Here is a 23,504-nt window from a genome sequence, read left to right on the forward strand (position 1 = left end):
TTATGAGATTTCCCACAGTAGTTTGTGTCTCTGCCCCTCCCATAATGATGAGATTTCTCACAGTAGTTTGTGTCTCTGCCCCTCCCACAATGATGAGATTTCCTGCAGTAGTTTGTGTCTCTGCCCCTCCCACAATGATGAGATTTACTGCAGTAGTTTGTGTCTCTGCCCCTCCTACAATAATGGGATTTCCTGCAGTAGTTTGTGTCTCTGCCCCTCCTACAATAATGGGATTTCCTGCAGTAGTTTGTGTCTCTACCTCTCCTACAATGATGAAATTTGTTGCACTAGTTTGTGTCTCTGCCCCTCCCACAATGATGAGATTTCCTGCAGTAGTTTGTGTCTCTGCCCCTCCCACAATGATGAGATTTGTTGCAGTAGTTTGTGTTTATGCCCCTCCCACAATGGTGAGATTTCCTGCAATCGTTTGTGTCTCTGCCCCTCCCACAATGGTGAGATTTCCTATGGTAATTTGTGTCACTGCTCCTCCCAGAAAGATGTTCATGTCTCTGCCCCTCCCACAATGATGAGAATTCCTGCAGTAGTTTGTGTCTCTGCCACTCCCACATTAATGAGATTCCCCATCAATAGTTTATGTCTATGCCCCTCCCATAATGATGACACTTCCCACTGTTTTTGTACCTCCATCACCCACAGTGGTAAGATTTTATCAAAGTAGTTTGTGACTCTGCCCCTACCACAATTATGAGAATTCCCCAAAGTTTTTTTTTACTGCACCTCTCCCACAATGGTGAGATTTCCTTCCAGTAGTTTATGTCTATGCCCCTCCCACAATGGTGAGGTTATCCCAATGTAATTTGGGTCTTTGCCCCTCCCACAATGATGAGGTTATCCCAATGTAATTTGGGTGTTTGCACCTCCCAGAATGATGAGACATCCTCACAGTTTTTGTGCCTCCATCACCCACAGTGGTGAGATTTTCCTGATGTAGTTTGTGTCTCCACCCCTCCCACAATCAAAAGAATAACCCAGTTGTTTTTTTTTAATCCACCCCTCCCGCATGTTTATGCCCCTCCCACAATGGTGAGATTTTCCTGCATTGGTTTGTGTCCCTGCCCCTCCCACAATGGTGAGATTTTCCTGCAGTAATTTGTGTCCCTGCCCCTCCCACAATAATGAGGTTTTCCCAAAGTAGTTTAAGTCTATGCCCCTCTCACAATTATGAGGATCTCCCAATAAAGTTTGAGTCTATGGCCCTCCCACAATGATGAGGTTTTCCCAATGTAGTATAAGTCTATGCCTCTTCCACAATGATGAGGTTTTCCCAATGCAGATTGAGTCTATGCTCCTCCCACAATGATGAGGTTCTCCCAGTGTAGTTTGAGTTTATATCCCTCCCACAGAGACTTCCCTATCATTTTTCACCTCCATCTCCCACTGTCTATCAATGGTAAGATTTCCCTACAGTGATTTCTGTCACTGCCCCTCCCACAATAATAAGGTTTTAACCAATGTAGTTTAAGTCTATGCCCCTCCCACAATGATAAGGTTCTCCCAATGTGGTTTAAGTCTATGCTCCACCCACAATGATGAGGATCTCCCAATATAATTTGAGTCTTTGCCCCTCCCACAATGATGAGGCTTTCTCAATGTAGTCTGAGTCTTTGCCCCTCCCACAATAATGAAACTTCCCCAAGGTTTTTGCATCTCCATCTCCCACAGTCCCACAATGGAGAAATTTCCCTGTAGTTTTGTGCTTCAGTCTTCCATAATGGTGAGTTTTTCTCCAAGTAGTTTGTGTCTCCGCCCCATTCTGCAATGGTGAGATGTCACTAGTTTGTGTCTCTGCCCCCCCACATTGAGAACTCTTCCCCATAGTTGTTGTGTCCTTGCCCCACCCACAATAGTGACATTTCCTGCAATAAATTGTGCCTCCGCCCCCCAATCACAATGGTAAGGGTCTTCTTTTCGGTTGTGTGGAATGGCTGTTGTGGATTTCTCGTAGCGTTGGATCTCTCGGAGAGTCACGGTGCCAGGCCTGTAGCGGTGAGGCTTCTTCACTCTGCCGGTGGCTGGGGCGCTCTTGTGGGCGTCTTTGGCGGCCAGCTGCTTGCGGGGAGCTTTCCATCCGGTGGACTTATGGGCTGTCTGCTTGGTACGAGCCATTACTTCGCAGATCTTCACTGGGAACTCTAGACTGGCTTCATCTACTCTTGGGCTCAGAAGACCTGATGTGCACAGAACTGGATCCTCCACATCCCCTCACCCCCTTTAAGTGATAGTGTAGTCCTAGCTTGTAAGCTCCAAGGAGCAGGGCCCTCCTTGCGGCCTCCTGCAGAGCCATGATGGTGGAGCTCTGGAAGCGCAGGTCAGTCTTGAAGTCCTGGGCAATCTCTCGGACAAGACGCTGGAAGGGCAGCTTGCGGATGAGCAGCTTGGTGGATTTCTGGTAGCGTTTGATCTCTCGGAGAATCACGATGCCCGGCCTGTAGCGGTGAGGCTTCTTTACTCTGCCGGTGGCTGGGGAGCTCTTGTGGGCGTCTTTGGCGGCCAGCTGCTTGCGGGGAGCTTTCCCTCCGGTGGACTTACGGGCGGTCTGCTTGGTACGAGCCATTACTTCTCAGATCTTCACTGGGAACTCTAGACTGGCTTCATCTACTCTTGGGCTCAGAAGACCTGATGTGCACAGAACTGGATCCTCCACATCCCCTCACCCCCTTTAAGTGATAGTGTAGTCCTAGATTGTAAGCTCCAAGGATCAGGGACCTCCTATCCCTCTTGTATTGAACTGTATTGTTGCTGTATTGTCTCCTGTTCTATTGTAAAGCGCTGAGCAAACTTTTGGCGCTATATAAATCATGTATAATAGTAATAATAATAGTGATGGTGATGCCATCATCATGCGCTGATGTCATTGACATGCCGTAGCCAATACATGGATGCCATAAACCGTACGAAGACTCGCTGGCCAGCGTAACCACTGAAGTCAAATGCCAACTATGAAAATTGCAAAGTGCGTCATTAGTTGGCGAAGCCTCGTACGGCGATGTCGTGAATATAAATTGCTTGATTTAGCAAAGAGAGAAATTAATCAAGTATTTTGTCTGGTTATCTACGACACCAATCTCTGGCTGCGTGCCTGTTCCTATCTCCCTTTTCTTGTGCGGTTCTTACATTGTTATGGCTGCCTCACAAGTCCCGTAATTATTCTTTGTTTAAAAAGCTAAACATTCAAAGCGGCTATGACAGAATCTCATTTTCTCCCCCGGCCCTCGGTTACTGAATACATTACAGACGAATATTAAGTTGCACAATCTGATTTCCATAAATGAATTCTGTTCAATTGTCAGCTTTAAATTAACTTAATCTTGTAAATCTGCCGGATTATAGAATTGCCGTCTTGTCAATAAGTGTCAGACGTTTTTAGTCTATTTCATCTTTTTAGTTATTGTTTTAATTTGTAGGTGTGTATTTTTTTGGGGGGGAGTGGTGGTGGTGGGGGGACTTTTGTTTCATTCGCTATAGAGGTGTCAAGTTTGTAATTATCAACCAAGCTGGGATGTCGGCAGCATAGTAATAAGGAGCGCCTGAAAGAAGACTAACTGGATGACGATTAAGAAATTGTCAGCGGCAGAGAACCGAGGTGAGACATTCTCCATTACGGCTTATTGGAAAAACAATCCTTGCATGGCAATTATGGCGGCTTGGTGGTTTGCATGTGCGCCTTGTAGCGCTGTAGTTGTCAATTTAAAGTGGTTGTAAATCTCAGACATGAAATATGAACAAACAGAAAAAACAAATAGACTAGGCACTCAATTACACTATATGGGCACACGCATATCACCAATGCTGCTGTAGCAGGAAGCCCCTTTGGGAATAGGGTCAAAGCAAATATATCCAAAAAAAACAAAGATACTGCACACTGGTGGTTAGCAATAAGCCAATGATGATTATATCTGGAACTCGTGACCAAGAAAAGGTTCAGTTCGTTCTTTAGAATGTAAATATAATCCTTTAATAAACTCAATAAAATGTGACATCTCAAGTCAGTAACAGCCATAGTATACCATAGACTCATTGGAAAGAAATGAATCTCACCACTGCCACGGTGGCAACTCTGGATGTGATGTGGAGGTACACTATATTGCCAAAAGTATTGGGCTAGCCCTCCAAATCATGTGATTCAGGTGTTCCAATCCCCTCCATGACCACAAGTGTATACAATCAAGCCCCTAGGCATGCAGACTGCTTCTACAAACATTGGTGAACGAATGGGTCGCTCTCAGGAGCTCAGTGACTCCAAGCGTGGTCCCGTGATAGGTTGCCACCTGTGCAATAAGTCCATCCGTGACATTTCCTGGCTACTAAATATTCCACGCTCAACTGTTAGTGGAAGCAACTGGGAACAACAACAACTCAGCCACGAAAAATGACAGAGCGAGGTCACACAATGCATAGAAGTTGCCAACTGTCTGCAGAGTCAATAGTTAAAGACCTCCAAATTTGTTTTTTCCTTCAGATGAGCACAACAACAGTGCATAGAGAGCTTCATGGAATAGGTTTCCATGGCCGAGCAGCTGCATCCAAGCCTTACATCACCAAGTGCAATGCAATGCGTGGTGTAAAGCACGCCACCACTGGGCTCTAGAGCAGTGGAGACATGTTCTCTGGAGTGACCAATCACGCTTCTCTGTCTGGCAATCCAATGGACGTATCTGGGTTTGGCGGTTGACAGAATGGTACTTGCCTGACTGCATTGTGCCAAGTGTACAGTTTGGTGGAGGGGAGATTATGTGGGGTTGTTTTTCAGGAGTTGGGCTTGGCCCCCTAGTTCCAGTGAAGGGAACTCTTAAGGCGTCAGCATACCAAAATATTTTGGACAATTTCATGCTCCCAACTTTGTGGGAACAGTTTGGGGATGGCCCATTCCTGTTCCAACATGACTGAGCACCAGTGCACAAAGCAAGGTCCATAAAGACATGGAGGAGCAAGTTTGGGGTGGAGGAACTTGACTGGCCTGCACAGAGTCCTGACCTCAACCCCATAGAACACCTTTGGGATGAATTAGAGTGGAGACTGCGAGCCAGGCCTCCTCCCCTGACATCAGTGCCTGACCTGACAAATGTGCTTCTGGAAGAATGGTCCAACCTTCCCATAGACACCCTCCTAAACCTTGTGGACGGCCTTCCCAGAAGAGTTGAAGCTGTTATAGCTGTAAAGGGCGGAGCCAACTCAATATTGAACCCTACGGACTAAGACTGGGGGGCCATTAACATTCATGCGTGTGTAAAGGTAAGTGTCACAATACTTTTGGCAATATAGCATATAGAGTTGCCACCGTAACTGTGGTGAGATTGAGCCGGCTTAATGGTATACTATGGCAGTTACTGACTTATGAAATGTCACATTTTATTGAGTTTATTAAAGGATTACATTTGCATTCTAAGGGATGGACTGAACGTTTTCTTGGGCACGAGTTCCATATATCATTATCATTGGCTTATTGCTAACCATCAGTGTGCAGTATCTTTGATTTATGGAAATATGAACAAAGCATATCCCTCTATAATGCGTACTTGTCTCAATCCAGAGCACTAAGTGTCATTTCTGTCTGCTGCCTCCTTCCTCTGCTGTCTTTCGCTTCTGACAGGTTTTCCTGACACCAAGAGAAAAATGGTGACAAGGAAGGGAGCTACAGCACACAGCCTGTGATTGACAGCCCCAGCTGTGTTCCTGTGTGCTATGTGAATAGGATGTGTGCCTTACCTCCAATCATCTCTCGCTGAGCTCTGCAGTGTGCAATTTCAGCTCTCTGACCCCTGCTTTTTGAAAGCTTAGACAAGTTTTATAAATTCTGGAATTTGAACTGATGTAGAGAAGAGAAGACCGCAGATAAAAAGGTAAAACTTATGTAGCAGGATTTGTTTCATTTCTGTGTATCACCTGAGGTCAGTCACTTCACTGGGTATATGGAAGGGTTTATGCGAGCTCAGTGACAGCTGATTGGAGGGAAGGGACACCCCTTTCACACAGCTCACAGGAACAGAGCTGAGGCTGTCAATCTTCTGGAGGTCCCTGCCCTGTCACCATTTACCTCTTGGTGTCAGGAAAGCTTGTTAGAAGTGATTCATGCAGATAGCAGAAGAACAAAGCAGCAGACAGAAATCACACTTAGTGCTCTGGATTGAGACAAGTACACCCTATAGAGGGATATGCTTTGTTCCTATTTCATGTCCAAGGTTTACAACCACTTTCAGTCATAGCAGAGCCTTTGAGAATTTTATATCTTTCATACTATTGGATAGTATTGTGCCTCAAGTGTTGCATTGTGAAAAAAAAAAAAGTGGTCAGGTGCAGTTTTTGGTAAATTAACCCTTTTGCTGCCAGAGCTGCTTTTCCTTTTTTTCTGCTTTCATTTTAGGTCTGAAGATTACTTAAAACCTCCCAGCATTATACACCAATCAGCCATAACATTATGACCACTGACAGGTAAAGTGAATAACATTTATCTTGTTACAATGGCATCTGTAAGTGAATGTGATATACTAGGCAGCAAGTGAATGTACAAGCATGTTGTTCCTGAAGCTGATATGTCAAAAACAGAAAAAAAGGGCAAGCGTAGGAATTTGAGCACCTTTGACAAGGGCCAAATTGTAATGTCTAGATGATTGGGTCAGAGCAACTCCAAAACTGCAACTGTTGTGGGATGTAACTGGTCTGCAGTGGTCAGGACCGAGCAAAAGTGGTGCAAAGAAGGAAAACTGGTGACAGGGTCATAAGTGGCCAAGGATTATTGATGCACGTGAGGAGCATAGGCTGGTCCAGGGGCGGACTGACATCTCATGGGGCCTCCAGGCAATAGGGGATCATGGCCCCTGTGTCCTTGCCCAAAACTCAAAAAAGCCTATGAAAAAGGTACCAGGGGCATCTCATGGGGCCCCCTACTGACCCCGGGCCCTTAGGCAGTGCCTGAGTTTCCAAATGGTCAGTCCACCCCTGGGCTGGTCTGTGTAGTCTGATCCAATAGAAGAGCTGTTGGAGCTTAAATTGCTGAAAAAGTTAGTGCTGGTGCTGATGGAAAGGTGTCAGAACACACAGAACATCGCAGTTTGTTATGTAAGGGGCTATGTACAGATCGGTCAGGGTGTCCATGCTGACCCGTGTTCACAGCCAAAAGTGCCTACAATGGGCACGCGAGCATCAGAACTGGACCAGAAGCAATGGAAGAAGGTGGCCTGGTCTGATGAATTCAAGAATGGTTTGAGGAACACAACAACGAGTTTGAGATGTTAACTTGACCTCCAAATTCTCCAGCTTTCAATCCAGTCGAGCATCTGTGGGATGTGCTGAAAAAAAAAAAGTCCGATCCATGGAGCCCGATCCATGGAGGCCCCACCCATGGAGGTACCACATACTCACATACTCACATACCATACCACATACCTCCAGAGATCTAGTGGAGTCCATGCCTCGATGGATTATGGTGGATAGTCATAACGTTCTGAATGATCGGTGTATATTTTCTCAAAGCAGACATGCTAGAGAATAAAATAGTGGTAGTTCCAATTTTTGATGTCTCACAATATTTGCACAATAGTTTTACACAAAGGGCATATTGTCAGTAAAAAAATTAACCAAAAGTTCATTTTACACAAATGCAATATATTACTCAATTTGGGTGAATTATAAAAAATTAGTTCTAGAATTGTGCATGCTCATCAGAACACCCGAAAAGCTTCAGTTTGGTCAGAAACTAGGCGCTGCGACTATGTTACCCAATTTAGGTGAATTACAAAAAAAGAGGCTGCACTGAGTAAATAGATACCCAACATGTCAAGAGTTACAGTTGCACATACCCATTAAAATATAAGGAACTTCACCACCCTACATTTTCCCTAAGGAAGCTGCTGGGTGGTTATCTGAACACCTGAGTAGCTAAAGTTTGGTCTAAAACTAGGTACTGCGAATATATTATCCAATTTGGGTGAATTATAAAATGTGAGGTTGTGCCGAGTAAATAGATACCCAACATGTCAAGCTTTAGAATTTCTGCATACCCATAAAACTATGAGGAACTTCACCACCCTATAGTTTCCTATGGAAGATGCTGGGTGTTCATTTGAACACCTGAGCAACTAAAGTTTGGTCTGAAACTAGCTGCTACGAATATACTAACCAATTTGGGTAAATTATAAAAAATGAGGTTGTGTCGAGTAAATAGATACCCAACATGTCAAGCTTTAAAACTGCACATACCCATAAAACTATGAGGAACTTCACTACCCTATATCTTCCCTAAGGAAGCTGCTGAGCATTCATCTGAACATCAGGAACAACTAAAGTTTGGTCCTAAACTAAGAGCTGTGAATATATTACCCAGTTTGGGTGAATCATAAAAAAAGGTTGCAGCAAGTAAATGGATACCCAATATGTCAAGCTTTAAATTTGCACATACCCATAAAACTATGAGGAACTTCAGTACCCTATATTTTCCCTAAGGAAGCTGCTGGGTTGCTATCTGATTACCTGAACAGCTAAAGTTTGGTCCAAAACTAGGTGCTGCGAATACATTACCCATTTTGGGTGAATTACAAAAAAAGACGTTGTGCCGAGTAAATAGATACCCAACATGTCAAGCTTTAAAATTGTGCATACTCATAAAACTATGAGGACCATCACTACACTGTATCTTCCCTAAGGAAGCTGCTGGGTGGTTATCTGAACACCTGAGCAGCTAAAGTTTGGTCCAAAACCAGGTGCTGCAAATATATTACCCAATTTGGGTAAATTATAAAAAATGAGGTCGTGCTGAGTAAATAGATATCCAACATGTCAAGCTGTGCGTAGCTATAAAACTATGCAGAACTTCACTACCCTATATTTCCCTAAGGAAGCTTCAGGGCATTTGTTTGAACACCTACCCAGCCAAAGTTTGGTCTGAACCTACGTGCTGCAGGATAGGTGGGTTGGTGGTGCATTGGATTAATGTATGAGGGTGCCATTGAATATGAATGGTGCCACAACATACCCCATAGCAGTGAATTGTGGTAATGTGCATTAAAATGGCCTGAAGGCCATAGTAGGTGGACAGCAAAGGTTCACCCATTACTCACACTCTATGAGGTCTCCAGAACTGAGTATCATGTGTGCCATAAGCACCCAATCACCACTGAGGTCCAATTTGAGTGAATTACAAAAAAAGAGGCTGCGCCGAGTAGATAGCAGCTAAAGTTATGTCTGACACTAGGTGCTGCAAATATATTACCCAGTTTGGGTGAATTATAAAAGATGAGGTTGTGCCGAATAAATAGATACCCAACATGTCAAGCTTTACAATTGAGCACACCCTAAAACTATGAGGAACTTCACTACCCTATATCTTCCCTAAGAAGCTGCAGGGCATTTGTCTGAACACCTACCCAGCCAAAGTTTGATCCAAACCTAAGTGGTGTAGGGTAGGTGGGTTGGTGGTGTATTGGTTTAGTGTGTGAGGGTGCCATTGAATATGAATGGTGCCACAACATACCCCATAGCAGTGCATTGTGGTAATATGTATCAAAATGGCCTGAAGGCTTCAGTAGGTGGACAGCAAAGGTTCACCCATTACTCACACTCTATGAGGTCTCCAGGACTGAGTATCATATGTGCCATAAGAACCCTATCAGCACTGAGGTCCAGGTTCTGCTGCATGCATTGACCATGGCGACCTACAGGGCGTAAAATCCTCCAGTATTAGAGAACGGGGTGTTGGCTCATCTTTCTGAGCGTAGGATGTAACGTCTGTCCCTAAGTGGTTAGGTAAGACTATATTGTGCTTTTCATTTTTATTACTCTATAAAATACATCTCGGCGTTAAAAGAGAAAATCAGATTTATGCCCGTTGTCTCCTCGATGCATTTCTGTCCCCCTGCAATTAATCATCAGTTACATCCCGGATATTTTTTTATGAGCTTTTCTCACTATTTAGATGACGCCTCTGTTGATTTTCAGCACAATGGATCTCTTCCCATCTCCTAGTCCTCGTAAAATCGTTTGACAAGGCCGGTTTAGGCAGATTTCTCTCGCCGCTGATTATTATTGATGGTTCGGTAGACGGGAGGGTGACGCCATTTGGACGGCGAGATTCTCCGCGCACCTGTCAAGTCGCGTTGTTCTCGAAGACCCAAAGTGCTGATTTTGTCACTTGTCCTGTACAAGCCGTGTTCTATCTGTATCAGTCAGGATAACGAGGGAGGACAGCGGGAGAAGAAATCCGGCTTCAACGAAACGATGCAGATTTAAAAGAAAAAATTACTTTATAATTTACAATTTTTCACTTATATTTCTTTACATCTCTGGGATTGGCTTAAAGGGAATGTAGCGTCTTCTCAAAGATTTTGTAGCCAGAAGGCATGTGTGTTATTCAGGGATTTTTTTCTCAGATAATAGGTGCATGTACTCTTCAGAGTCACCCCTTATCTCCGCCCCCTACCCACCTCTGAGCACCGTCCCTTGGTTCCACCCCCTACCCACCTCTGAGCACCATCTCTTGGTTCCACCCCCTACCCACCTCTGAGCACCGCCCCTTGGTTCCACCCCCTACCCACCTCCAAGCACCGTCCCTTGGTTCCACCCCCTACCCACCTCTGAGCACGGTCCCTTGGTTCCACCCCATATCCACCTCTGAGCACCGTCCCTTGGTTCCACCTCCTACCCACCACTGAGCACCATCCCTTGGTTCCACCCCCTACCCACCTCCAAGCACCGTCCCTTGGTTCCACCTCCTACCCACCTCCGAGCACCGTCCCTTGGTTCCACCCCCTACCCACCTCCAAGCACCATCCCTTGGTTCCACCCCCTACCCACCTCTGAGCACCATCCCTTGGTTCCACCCCCTACCCATCTCCGAGCACAGTCCCTTGGTTCCACTCCCTACCCACCTCCGAGCACCGTCCCTTGGTTCCACCCCCTACCCACCTCCGAGCACAGTCCCTTGGTTCAACCCCCTACCCACCTCTGAGCACTGTCCCTTTGTTCCACCCTCTACCCACCTCTGAGCACCATCCCTTGGTTCAACCCCCTACCCACCTCCCAGTACTGCCCCTTTTAGAGAACCAAGTATCATTTTGTGGTGTTAAGTAATTTATATGAAATGTGTCAATGATGACAAGAAAATCAGTAAAATTGATCCCCTGCAGCCAACAACCATAGCTCCCCCCACACAACAACAAAAGATCCCCCTCTGCAACTACAGAACCCCCAGCAAAAATAGATCACCCACCAGCAAGAATAGATCTCCCCAGCAACAACAGACCCCCCAGCAACAACAAATCCCCCCAGCAAAATTAGATCCCCCTAGCAACAATAGATTGCCTCAGCAACAATAGACCTCTCAGTAACAATCGGTCCCCCCAGGAACAATAAACAGCTTCCTTATCAGTCGATCCCTCTCAGCAACAAAAGACCACTCCTAGCAAACCTATATCTCCCAACAGCAACAATAGGCCTCCCCAGCAACAATAGATCCACCAGCAACAATAGATTCCCTGGGAAATAGACCCCCAGCAACAATAGACCTCCCAGCAACAATGCATCCCCCCAGCAACATAAGACCCCCAGCAACAATAGATCCCCCCAGCGACAATAAACCACTTCTCTGACAATCATTCCCTCTCAGCAGCAAAAGACCTCTCCCAGAAAAAATAGATCTTCCAGCAACAATAGACCCCCCATCAACAACAGATCCCCCAGCAACAATAGACCTCTGCAACAATAGATTGCATCAGCAACAATAGACCTCTCATTAACAATAGACCCCCATCAACAACAGATCCCCCAGCAACAATAGACCTCTCTGCAACAATAGATTGCATCAGCAACAATAGACTTCTCAGTAACAATAGATCCCACAAGCAACAATATACTGCTTCCTTAAAAGTCGATCCCTCTCAGCAACAAAATTCTTCCCCCAGCAAAAATAGATTCTCCACCAGCAACAATAGCACTGGACTCTAGATCAGTGGAGTGGAGTGTAGTGGAGTGGAGACCAATCACGCTACTCTGTCTGGCAATCTGATAGACGTGTCTGGGTTTGGCGGTTGCCAGGAGAACAGTACTTGCCTGACTGCATTGTGCCAAGTGTAAAGTTTGGTGGAGGGCGGATTATGGTGTGGGGTTGTTTTTCAGAGGTTGGGCTTGGCCCTCTAGTTCCAGTGAAGGGAACTCTTAAGGCTTCAGCATACCAAGACATTTTGGACAGTTTCATGCTCCCAACTTTGTGGGAAGAGTTTGGGGATGGCCCCTTCCTGTTCCAAAATGACTGCACACCAGTGCACAAAGCAAGGTCCATAAAGACATGGAGGAGCCAGTTTGGGGTGGAGGAACTTGACTGTCCTGCACAGAGTCCTGACCTCAACCCCATAGAACACCTTTGGGATGAATTAGAGCGGAGACTGCGAGCCAGGCCTCCTCCCCCAACATCAGTGCCTGACCTGACAAATGTGCTTCTGGAAGAATGGTCCAACCTTCCCATAGACACCCTCCTAAACCTTGTGGACGGCCTTCCCAGAAGAGTTGAAACTGTTATAGCTGCAAAGGGTGGGGCCAACTCAATATTGAACCCTACGGACTAAGACTGGGGGGCCATTACAGGTCATGTGTGTGGAAAGGCAGAAGACCAATACTTAGGGCAATATCGCACATATCCAAAAAAACAAAGACACAGCACTGGTGGTTAGCATTAGGCCAGTGGTGATTATATATGGAACTCGTGCCCAAGAAAAGGTTCAATCCTTCCCTTAGAAAGTAAATATAAATACCTTAGATTGTACGCCCCTTGAGGGTTAGGGACCTTAGATTGTACGCCCCTTGAGGGTTAGGGACCTTAGATTGTACGCCCCTTGAGGGTTAGGGACCTTAGATTGTACGCCCCTTGAGGGTTAGGGACCTTAGATTGTACGCCCCTTGAGGGTTAGGGACCTTAGATTGTACGCCCCTTGAGGGTTAGGGACCTTAGATTGTACGCCCCTTGAGGGTTAGGGACCTTAGATTGTACGCCCCTTGAGGGTTAGGGACCTTAGATTGTACGCCCCTTGAGGGTTAGGGACCTTAGATTGTACGCCCCTTGAGGGTTAGGGACCTTAGATTGTACGCCCCTTGAGGGTTAGGGACCTTAGATTGTACGCCCCTTGAGGGTTAGGGACCTTAGATTGTACGCCCCTTGAGGGTTAGGGACCTTAGATTGTACGCCCCTTGAGGGTTAGGGACCTTAGATTGTACTCCCCTTGAGGGTTAGGGACCTTAGATTGTACGCCCCTTGAGGGTTAGGGACCTTAGATTGTACGCCCCTTGAGGGTTAGGGACCTTAGATTGTACGCCCCTTGAGGGTTAGGGACCTTAGATTGTACGCCCCTTGAGGGTTAGGGACCTTAGATTGTACGCCCCTGGAGGGTTAGGGACCTTAGATTGTACGCCCCTTGAGGGTTAGGGACCTTAGATTGTACGCCCCTTGAGGGTTAGGGACCTTAGATTGTACGCCCCTTGAGGGTTAGGGACCTTAGATTGTACGCCCCTTGAGGGTTAGGGACCTTAGATTGTACGCCCCTTGAGGGTTAGGGACCTTAGATTGTACTCCCCTTGAGGGTTAGGGACCTTAGATTGTACGCCCCTTGAGGGTTAGGGACCTTAGATTGTACGCCCCTTGAGGGTTAGGGACCTTAGATTGTACGCCCCTTGAGGGTTAGGGACCTTAGATTGTACGCCCCTTGAGGGTTAGGGACCTTAGATTGTACGCCCCTGGAGGGTTAGGGACCTTAGATTGTACGCCCCTTGAGGGTTAGGGACCTTAGATTGTACGCCCCTTGAGGGTTAGGGACCTTAGATTGTACGCCCCTTGAGGGTTAGGGACCTTAGATTGTACTCTCCTTGAGGGTTAGGGACCTTAGATTGTACGCCCCTTGAGGGTTAGGGACCTTAGATTGTACGCCCCTTGAGGGTTAGGGACCTTAGATTGTACGCCCCTTGAGGGTTAGGGACCTTAGATTGTACGCCCCTTGAGGTTAGGGACCTTAGATTGTACGCCCCTTGAGGGTTAGGGACCTTAGATTGTACACCCCTTGAGGGTTAGGGACTGATGTGAATGTACAATATATATGTAAAGCGCTGTGTACATTGACGGCGCTATATAAGTACCTGAAATAAATCCCAATTTTTTTTGATTGAAAAAGATACTTTATTACAGAAGTATAAAAAAACATGATACTCGTTATCGGGGTACATCTCACCCTATACTGCGACGCAGCGCACCACATTGCAATATAGTTCCAAGCATACGATAAATACATTCAATAAATACATTCACTCAGCGGTATGATGCCTGACGTGATGTGCGTGGCGGACGAATCCCCAGACCAACACGTCATGCATAACGCCGCTTACCCCGAGACCATAGCATTCTAAGACAATTAATCCCAATACTTTTGCTAACATAGTTTATCTTATTTCAGACCTAGTAAAAAAACCATCACTGGGTTTCTCTGCTTCTCTATGCAATGCAGGCAGATCATGGCTAGTGGGAGGAGTTGGCAGGGTGCTGTATATAGCTTCCTGAAAACATCACAGCACCCGGCCTCACTACTCCTCCGAAGAGTCCTCAGTCCAGATACAAGCAGTGGGCTGGCTCTTGGGAGGAGTTATGCAAATATCAAAATGCTTTGATGGGTAGGCATTGTTCTGGAGGAGTGGGCGTTCCTAGGTGGGCTACATTTGCATGAAGACCACCCACATGTGATGCTGAGCCTCCAAATTTGAAAGAACAGGAATACATTTATTTATTTCTTTATTATTTATTTCAGATACTTATATAGCGCCGTCAATTTACACAGCACTTTACATATATATTGTACATTCACATCAGTCCCTAACCCTCAAGGGGCGTACAATCGAAGGTCCCTAACCCTCAAGGGGCGTACAATCGAAGGTCCCTAACCCTCAAGGGGCGTACAGTCGAAGGTCCCTAACCCTCAAGGGGCGTACAGTCGAAGGTCCCTAACCCTCAAGGAGTGTGAGATTGAAGGTCCCTAACCCTCAAGTGATGTACAATCGAAGGTCCCTAACCCTCAAGGGGCGTACAATCGAAGGTCCCTAACCCTCAAGGGGCGTACAATCGAAGGTCCCTAACCCTCAAGGGGCGTACAATCATAGGTCCCTAACACTCAAGGGGCGTACAATCGAAGGTCCCTAACTCTCAAGGGGCGTACAATCGAAGGTCCCTAACCCTCAAGGAGTGTGAGATTGAAGGTCCCTAACCCTCAAGTGATGTACAATCGAAGGTCCCTAACCCTAAAGGGGCGTACAATCTAAGGTCCCTAACCCTCAAGGGGCGTACAATCGAAGGTCCCTAACCCTCAAGGGGCGTACAGTCGAAGGTCCCTAACCCTCAAGGGGCGTACAGTCGAAGGTCCCTAACCCTCAAGGGGCGTACAGTCGAAGGTCCCTAACCCTCAAGGGGCGTACAGTCGAAGGTCCCTAACCCTCAAGGGGCGTACAGTCGAAGGTCCCTAACTCTCAAGGGGCGTACAGTCGAAGGTCCCTAACCCTCAAGGAGTGTGAGATTGAAGGTCCCTAACCCTCAAGTGATGTACAATCGAAGGTCCCTAACCCTCAAGGGGCGTACAATCGAAGGTCCCTAACCCTCAAGGGGCGTACAATCGAAGGTCCCTAACCCTCAAGGGGCGTACAATCGAAGGTCCCTAACACTCAAGGGGCGTACAATCGAAGGTCCCTAACTCTCAAGGGGCGTACAATCGAAGGTCCCTAACCCTCAAGGAGTGTGAAATTGAAGGTCCCTAACCCTCAAGTGATGTACAATCGAAGGTCCCTAACCCTAAAGGGGCGTACAATCTAAGGTCCCTAACCCTCAAGGGGCGTACAATCGAAGGTCCCTAACCCTCAAGGGGCGTACAATCTAATGTCCCTAACCCTCAAGGGGCGTACAATCGAAGGTCCCTAACCCTCAAGGGGTGTACAATCTAAGGTCCCTAACTCTCAAGGGGCGTACAATCGAAGGTCCCTAACCCTCAAGGAGTGTGAGATTGAAGGTCCCTAACCCTCAAGTGATGTACAATCGAAGGTCCCTAACCCTCAAGGGGCGTACAATCGAAGGTCCCTAACCCTCAAGGGGCGTACAATCGAAGGTCCCTAACCCTCAAGGGGCGTACAATCTAAGGTCCCTAACCCTCAAGGGGCGTACAATCTAAGGTCCCTAACCCTCAAGGGGCGTACAATCTAAGGTCCCTAACCCTCAAGGGGCGTACAATCTAAGGTCCCTAACCCTAAAGGGGCGTACAATCGAAGGTCCCTAACCCTCAAGGGGCGTACAATCGAAGGTCCCTAACCCTCAAGGTGCGTACAATCTAAGGTCCCTAACCCTCAAGGGGCGTACAATCTAAGGTCCCTAACCCTCAAGGTGCATACAATCTAAGGTCCCTAACCCTCAAGGGGCGTACGATCTAAGGTCCCTAACCCTCAAGGGGCGTACGATCTAAGGTCCCTAACCCTCAAGGGGCGTACGATCTAAGGTCCCTAACCCTCAAGGGGCGTACGATCTAAGATCCCTAACCCTCAAGGGGCGTCCAATCTAAGGTCCCTAACCTCAAACGGTGTACAATCGAAGGTCCCTAACCCTCAAGGGGCGTACAATCTAAGGTCCCTAACCCTCAAGGGGCGTACAATCTAAGGTCCCTAACCCTCAAGGGGCGTACAATCGAAGTTCCCTAACCCTCAAGGGGCGTACAATCAAAGGTCCCTAACCCTCAAGTGATGTACAATCGAAGGTCCCTAACCATCAAGGGCCATACGGTCTAAGGTCCCTAACCCTCAAGGGGCGTACAATCGAAGATCTCTAACCCTCAAGGGGCGTACAATCTAAGGTCCCTAACCCTCAAGGGGCGTACGATCGAAGGTCCCTAACCCTGAAGGGGCATACGATCTAAGGTCCCTAACCCTCAAGGGGCGTACGATCTAAGGTCCCTAACCCTCAAGGGGCGTACGATCTAAGGTCCCTAACCCTCAAGGGGCGTACGATCTAAGGTCCCTAACCCTCAAGGGGCGTACGATCTAAGGTCCCTAACCCTCAAGGGGCGTACGATCTAAGGTCCCTAACCCTCAAGGGGCGTACGATCTAAGGTCCCTAACCCTCAAGGGGCGTACGATCTAAGGTCCCTAACCCTCAAGGGGTGTACGATCTAAGATCCCTAACCCTCAAGGGGCGTCCAATCTAAGGTCCCTAACCTCAAACGGTGTACAATCGAAGGTCCCTAACCCTCAAGGGGCGTACAATCTAAGGTCCCTAACCCTCAAGGGGCGTACAATCTAAGGTCCCTAACCCTCAAGGGGCGTACAATCTAAGGTCCCTAACCCTAAAGGGGCGTACAATCGAAGCTCCCTAACCCTCAAGGGGCGTACAATCAAAGGTCCCTAACCCTCAAGTGATGTACAATCGAAGGTCCCTAACCATCAAGGGCCATACGGTCTAAGGTCCCTAACCCTCAAGGGGCGTACAATCGAAGATCTCTAACCCTCAAGGGGCGTACAATCTAAGGTCCCTAACCCTCAAGGGGGTACAATCTAAGGTCCCTAACCCTCAAGGGGGTACAATCTAAGGTCCCTAACCCTCAAGGGGTGTACAATCTAAGGTCCCTAACCCTCAAGGGGTGTACAATCTAAGGTCCCTAACCCTCAAGGGGCGTACAATCTAAGGTCCCTAACCTTCAAGGGGCATACGATCTAAGGTCCCTAACCCTCAAGGGGCGTACAATCTAAGGTCCCTAACCCTCAAGGGGTGTACAATCTAAGATCCCTAACCCTCAAGGGGCGTCCAATCTAAGGTCCCTAACCTCAAGCGGTGTACAATCTAAGGTCCCTAACCCTAAAGGGGCGTACAATCTAAGGTCCCTAACCCTCAAGGGGCGTACAATCTAAGGTCCCTAACCCTCAAGGGGCGTACAATCTAAGGTCCCTAACCCTCAAGGGGCGTACAATCGAAGGTCCCTAACCCTCAAGGGGCGTACAATCGAAGGTCCCTAACCCTCAAGGGGCGTACAATCGAAGGTCCCTAACACTCAAGGGGCGTACAATCGAAGGTCCCTAACTCTCAAGGGGCGTACAATCGAAGGTCCCTAACCCTCAAGGAGTGTGAAATTGAAGGTCCCTAACCCTCAAGTGATGTACAATCGAAGGTCCCTAACCCTAAAGGGGCGTACAATCTAAGGTCCCTAACCCTCAAGGGGCGTACAATCGAAGGTCCCTAACCCTCAAGGGGCGTACAATCTAATGTCCCTAACCCTCAAGGGGCGTACAATCGAAGGTCCCTAACCCTCAAGGGGTGTACAATCTAAGGTCCCTAACTCTCAAGGGGCGTACAATCGAAGGTCCCTAACCCTCAAGGAGTGTGAGATTGAAGGTCCCTAACCCTCAAGTGATGTACAATCGAAGGTCCCTAACCCTCAAGGGGCATACAATCGAAGGTCCCTAACCCTCAAGGGGCGTACAATCGAAGGTCCCTAACCCTCAAGGGGCGTACAATCGAAGGTCCCTAACCCTCAAGGGGCGTACAATCTAAGGTCCCTAACCCTCAAGGGGCGTACAATCTAAGGTCCCTAACCCTCAAGGGGCGTACAATCTAAGGTCCCTAACCCTCAAGGGGCGTACAATCTAAGGTCCCTAACCCTAAAGGGGCGTACAATCGAAGGTCCCTAACCCTCAAGGGGCGTACAATCGAAGGTCCCTAACCCTCAAGGTGCGTACAATCTAAGGTCCCTAACCCTCAAGGGGCGTACAATCTAAGGTCCCTAACCCTCAAGGGGCGTACAATCTAAGGTCCCTAACCCTCAAGGGGCGTACAATCTAAGGTCCCTAACCCTCAAGGGGCGTACAATCAAAGGTCCCTAACCCTCAAGTGATGTACAATCGAAGGTCCCTAACCATCAAGGGCCATACGGTCTAAGGTCCCTAACCCTCAAGGGGCGTACAATCGAAGATCTCTAACCCTCAAGGGGCGTACAATCTAAGGTCCCTAACCCTCAAGGGGCGTACGATCGAAGGTCCCTAACCCTCAAGGGGCATACGATCTAAGGTCCCTAACCCTCAAGGGGCGTACGATCTAAGGTCCCTAACCCTCAAGGGGCGTACGATCTAAGGTCCCTAACCCTCAAGGGGCGTACGATCTAAGGTCCCTAACCCTCAAGGGGCGTACGATCTAAGGTCCCTAACCCTCAAGGGGCGTACGATCTAAGGTCCCTAACCCTCAAGGGGCGTACGATCTAAGGTCCCTAACCCTCAAGGGGCGTACGATCTAAGGTCCCTAACCCTCAAGGGGCGTACGATCTAAGGTCCCTAACCCTCAAGGGGTGTACGATCTAAGATCCCTAACCCTCAAGGGGCGTCCAATCTAAGGTCCCTAACCTCAAACGGTGTACAATCGAAGGTCCCTAACCCTCAAGGGGCGTACAATCTAAGGTCCCTAACCCTCAAGGGGCGTACAATCTAAGGTCCCTAACCCTCAAGGGGCGTACAATCTAAGGTCCCTAACCCTAAAGGGGCGTACAATCGAAGCTCCCTAACCCTCAAGGGGCGTACAATCAAAGGTCCCTAACCCTCAAGTGATGTACAATCGAAGGTCCCTAACCATCAAGGGCCATACGGTCTAAGGTCCCTAACCCTCAAGGGGCGTACAATCGAAGATCTCTAACCCTCAAGGGGCGTACAATCTAAGGTCCCTAACCCTCAAGGGGGTACAATCTAAGGTCCCTAACCCTCAAGGGGGTACAATCTAAGGTCCCTAACCCTCAAGGGGTGTACAATCTAAGGTCCCTAACCCTCAAGGGGTGTACGATCTAAGGTCCCTAACCCTCAAGGGGCGTACAATCTAAGGTCCCTAACCCTCAAGGGGTGTACAATCTAAGATCCCTAACCCTCAAGGGGCGTCCAATCTAAGGTCCCTAACCTCAAGCGGTGTACAATCTAAGGTCCCTAACCCTCAAGGGGCGTACAATCTAAGGTCCCTAACCCTCAAGGGGCGTACAATCTAAGGTCCCTAACCCTCAAGGGGCGTACAATCTAAGGTCCCTAACCCTCAAGGGGCGTACAATCTAAGGTCCCTAACCCTCAAGGGGCGTACAATCTAAGGTCCCTAACCCTCAAGGGGTGTACAATCTAAGGTCCCTAACTCACATTCATACATACACATACTAGGGACAATTTAGACACGATCCAATTAACCTACCAGCATGTCTTTGCAGTGTGGGAGGAAACCGGAGAAACCCACGCAGGCACAGGGAGAACATGCAAACTCCAGGCAGGTGGTGCTGTGGTTGAGATTCGAACCAACGACCCGAGTACTGCCAGGCGGAAGTGCTAACCATTTAGCCACTGTGCTGCCCGCATTGAAAGGGGCGGGGCCAGGGACAGTCAGGCTGGGGAGGAAAGCGCTAGGTGATGCTGGGAGCCATCCAAGCAGGAAACGAGGAAGTAGGCGGAGCATTATGTGGCTTCTCAGTTTCTAATGCACACTGCGAGAAGCTCACAGTGTGCAGTGAAATCAGTGGAAGCCATTATAATCCAGGAGGGGAGCCGGGAGAGGAAGGGACGGCCGGAGGTCAGACGTCACCAGCTCTCTTAGCCGGCACCTTTCATACATAAGCAGCTGGTTTTGTACTTTCCTTTTTTTTCTTCTTCTGCCCATAAATGTGCGTTTCTCCCATTAGAACACGAAGCACAATGTGGATGTGGCGTTCGTTCCGCCGATCTCTCGCTGTGACCTTGGCGGGATCATTACCGCGGCTCAGAGGTGAGATCATTAGAGACGGCAAATGTTTGGAAAGTGCAGAAGAAACAAATATAGAAATCTCCTCGGCGCGCTAACAGCCGCGTGCCCCCCCCAGCAAGAAGGATGTCTGCCATCTCCTCCGACGTATCCGTTCTTCTCCCTCCCGGAGGATTTTTCTTTTCCTCCAGTTTATTAGAATTAAATGACCGAATATTTAGTGCATTGGACGGCGGCCAAGCGATTGCCCTCTAGCAGAGAGCGCGGCATAAATCACAGGCGTTTTCTGATTCTGATCGATAAAGGTCCGGAGGATGCGAGGAAAACAAGGGCCGGTCAAACGGCGCGGAAAATGCAGAGAGAGAGCCGCCGAGGCGTTCGATGGCTGCGTCCTCAGGGCAGGGCACCCGGAGCTGCGACCGTTCCATTTCTACAAAGGCGCAATCCGGTCCAAGGTTGAGAATCAAAGCTCAAACATTTCCATTGAAATGGATTCCTTAATGGCCACAAAAGGATATCAATCGGCTTTGTGTGCGCCAAACCCAGATATTACCTTGTAAAAGGAGCAGTGACATCCAGGGGCGGACTGACAACTCATGGGGCCCCCAGGCAATAGGGGATCATGGGGCCCCTGTGTCCTCGCCCACACTTAAATCACACCCAAAAAAGCCTATGAAAGGTACCAGGGGCATCTCATGGGGCCCCCTACTGACCCCGGGCCCTCGGGCAGTGCCCGAGTTCCCAAATGGTCAGTCTGCCCCTGGTGACATCATCACTGTGGTGTACATAGCTGGTGCTGAGAGCAGATTTGTGGGAGGGGCCTGTCAGGCTCCACCCACTACAGAAAACTACAGGAGGGGGTGGAGACAAGACCAGTCACCCTGCACAAGGAGAGAGAGGGGAAGTTATGTTGCATGCAGGGGCGGACTGCTCATGGGGCCCCCAGGCATTAGGGGATCATGGGGCCCCTGTGTCCTTGCCCACACTCAAAGCACACCCAAAAAAGCCTATAAAAGGTACCAGGGGCATTTCATGGGGCCCCTACTGACCCCGGGCCCTTGGGCAGTGCCGAGTGCTCGAATGGTCAGTCCGGGTGCATGCTGTTGCTGATGTCCCTGAGCCACATAAATTCATTATTCTACCCAATGATTATTTCTCAATGAAGGAGACAGATTAATGTTGGGTTGATCAAGTTGAACGTTCGTCTGTTTGCCGGACACACGAGCGGTAAGGGCCAGGTGCGGACTGACAACTCATGGGGCCCCCGGGCAATAGGGATCATGGGGCCCCTGTGTCCTTGCCCAAATGCAAAAAGGCCTATGAAAAAGGTACCAGGGGCATCTCATGGGGCCCCCTGCTGACCCCAGTGCCAGAGTTTCCAAATGGTCAGTCCGCCCTTGGTAAGGGTTCGGTGGGCTATTCGCCTGCCGCAGCACACATTGTACTTTTCCCTGACAGTCCATTGTAATTAGCCAAAGCAATGCACCTGACCTCACGTCAAGTGCAATGCTTTGGCCAATCACAGAGCGTGATGACGTCACAAGGGGCCTCCAGCGCTACAAAAACATGGTGCCACCTGCTTGGCCTCCACTTTTCTGAAACGGGCCACATAAGTTCATTATTCAATGATGATATACAGAAATATGGCGTATAAGGTATGTGGTAGGAACCGAAACCAGAACCCCAGCACTGCAAGAACAGGACGCTACCTGCTAGGCCACCATGTTTCTGAAATGAGCCCCATATGTTAATTATTGTACCTAATGATCATTATTCAATTAAGATATATGGAAATCTAGCAATAGCCCCATACAGATAGGGTCTATGGTGTGAACTGAAGCCAGGACCCCAGCGCTGCAAGAACAAGGCACTAACTACTTGGCCTCTCTGCTTCTGAAATGAGCCTTATAAGTTCATTATTGTACCTGATGGTTAATTATCAATAAATATGAATGGAAATATTGTAATAGCCCCACCTGCTTGGCCTCCACTTTTCTGAAACGGGCCACATAAGTTCATTATTGGACCTAATGATCATTATTCAATGAAGATATACAGAAATATGGCGTATAAGGTATGTGGTAGGAACCGAAACAAGAACCCCAGCGCTGCAAGAACAGGGCGCTACCTGCTAGGCCACCATGCTTCTGAAATGAGCCTCATAAGTTCATTTTTGTACCTAATGATCATTATTCAATTAAGATATATGGAAATCTAGCAATAGCCCCATACAGATAGGGTCTATGGTGGGAACTGAAGCCAGGACCCCAGCGCTGCAAGAACAAGGCACTACCTACATGGCCTCTTTGCTTCTGAAATGAGCCTCATAAGTTAATTACTGCACCTAATGATCATTATTCAATGAAGATATATAGAAATATGGCGTATAAGGTATGTGGTAGGAACCGAAACCAGAACCCCAGCACTGCAAGAACAGGACGCTACCTGCTAGGCCACCATGTTTCTGAAATGAGCCTCATATGTTGATTATTGTACCTAATGATCATTATTCAATGAAGATATACAGAAATATGGCGTATAACCAGGGGCGGACTGACCATTTGGAAACTCGGGCACTGCCCGAGGGCCCGGGGTCAGTAGGGGGCCCCATGAGATGCCCCTGGTACCTTTTTCATAGGCTTTTTTGAGTTTGGGCAAGGACACAGGGGCCCCATGATCCCCTATTGCCCGGGGGCCCCATGAGTTGTCAGTCCGCCCCTGCGTATAAGGTATGTGGTAGAAA

The 23,504-nt window shown here is 48.2% G+C and overlaps 2 protein-coding genes across 2 annotated transcripts; both read right to left on the bottom strand.

Moving 5' to 3' along the window:
* Positions 1-1,719: 1,719 nt before the first annotated feature.
* LOC149437911 (histone H3, embryonic-like) lies at positions 1,720-2,127 on the bottom strand. The gene has a single exon (XM_089660488.1). It carries the CDS (start codon positions 2,125-2,127, stop codon positions 1,720-1,722), a length of 408 nt encoding a protein of 135 aa, XP_089516614.1.
* Positions 2,128-2,164: 37 nt separating this feature from the next.
* On the bottom strand, positions 2,165-2,575 carry LOC149437912 (histone H3-7-like). The gene has a single exon (XM_089660489.1). The coding sequence runs from the start codon at positions 2,573-2,575 to the stop codon at positions 2,165-2,167; it is 411 nt and encodes a 136-aa protein (XP_089516615.1).
* Between the last annotated feature and the right edge of the window lie 20,929 nt (positions 2,576-23,504).

This window comes from Staurois parvus, unplaced genomic scaffold, assembly GCF_062004578.1.
Source record: "Staurois parvus isolate SC_StPar_1 unplaced genomic scaffold, SC_StPar_1.0 ptg001246l, whole genome shotgun sequence".
NCBI lineage: Eukaryota > Metazoa > Chordata > Amphibia > Anura > Ranidae > Staurois > Staurois parvus.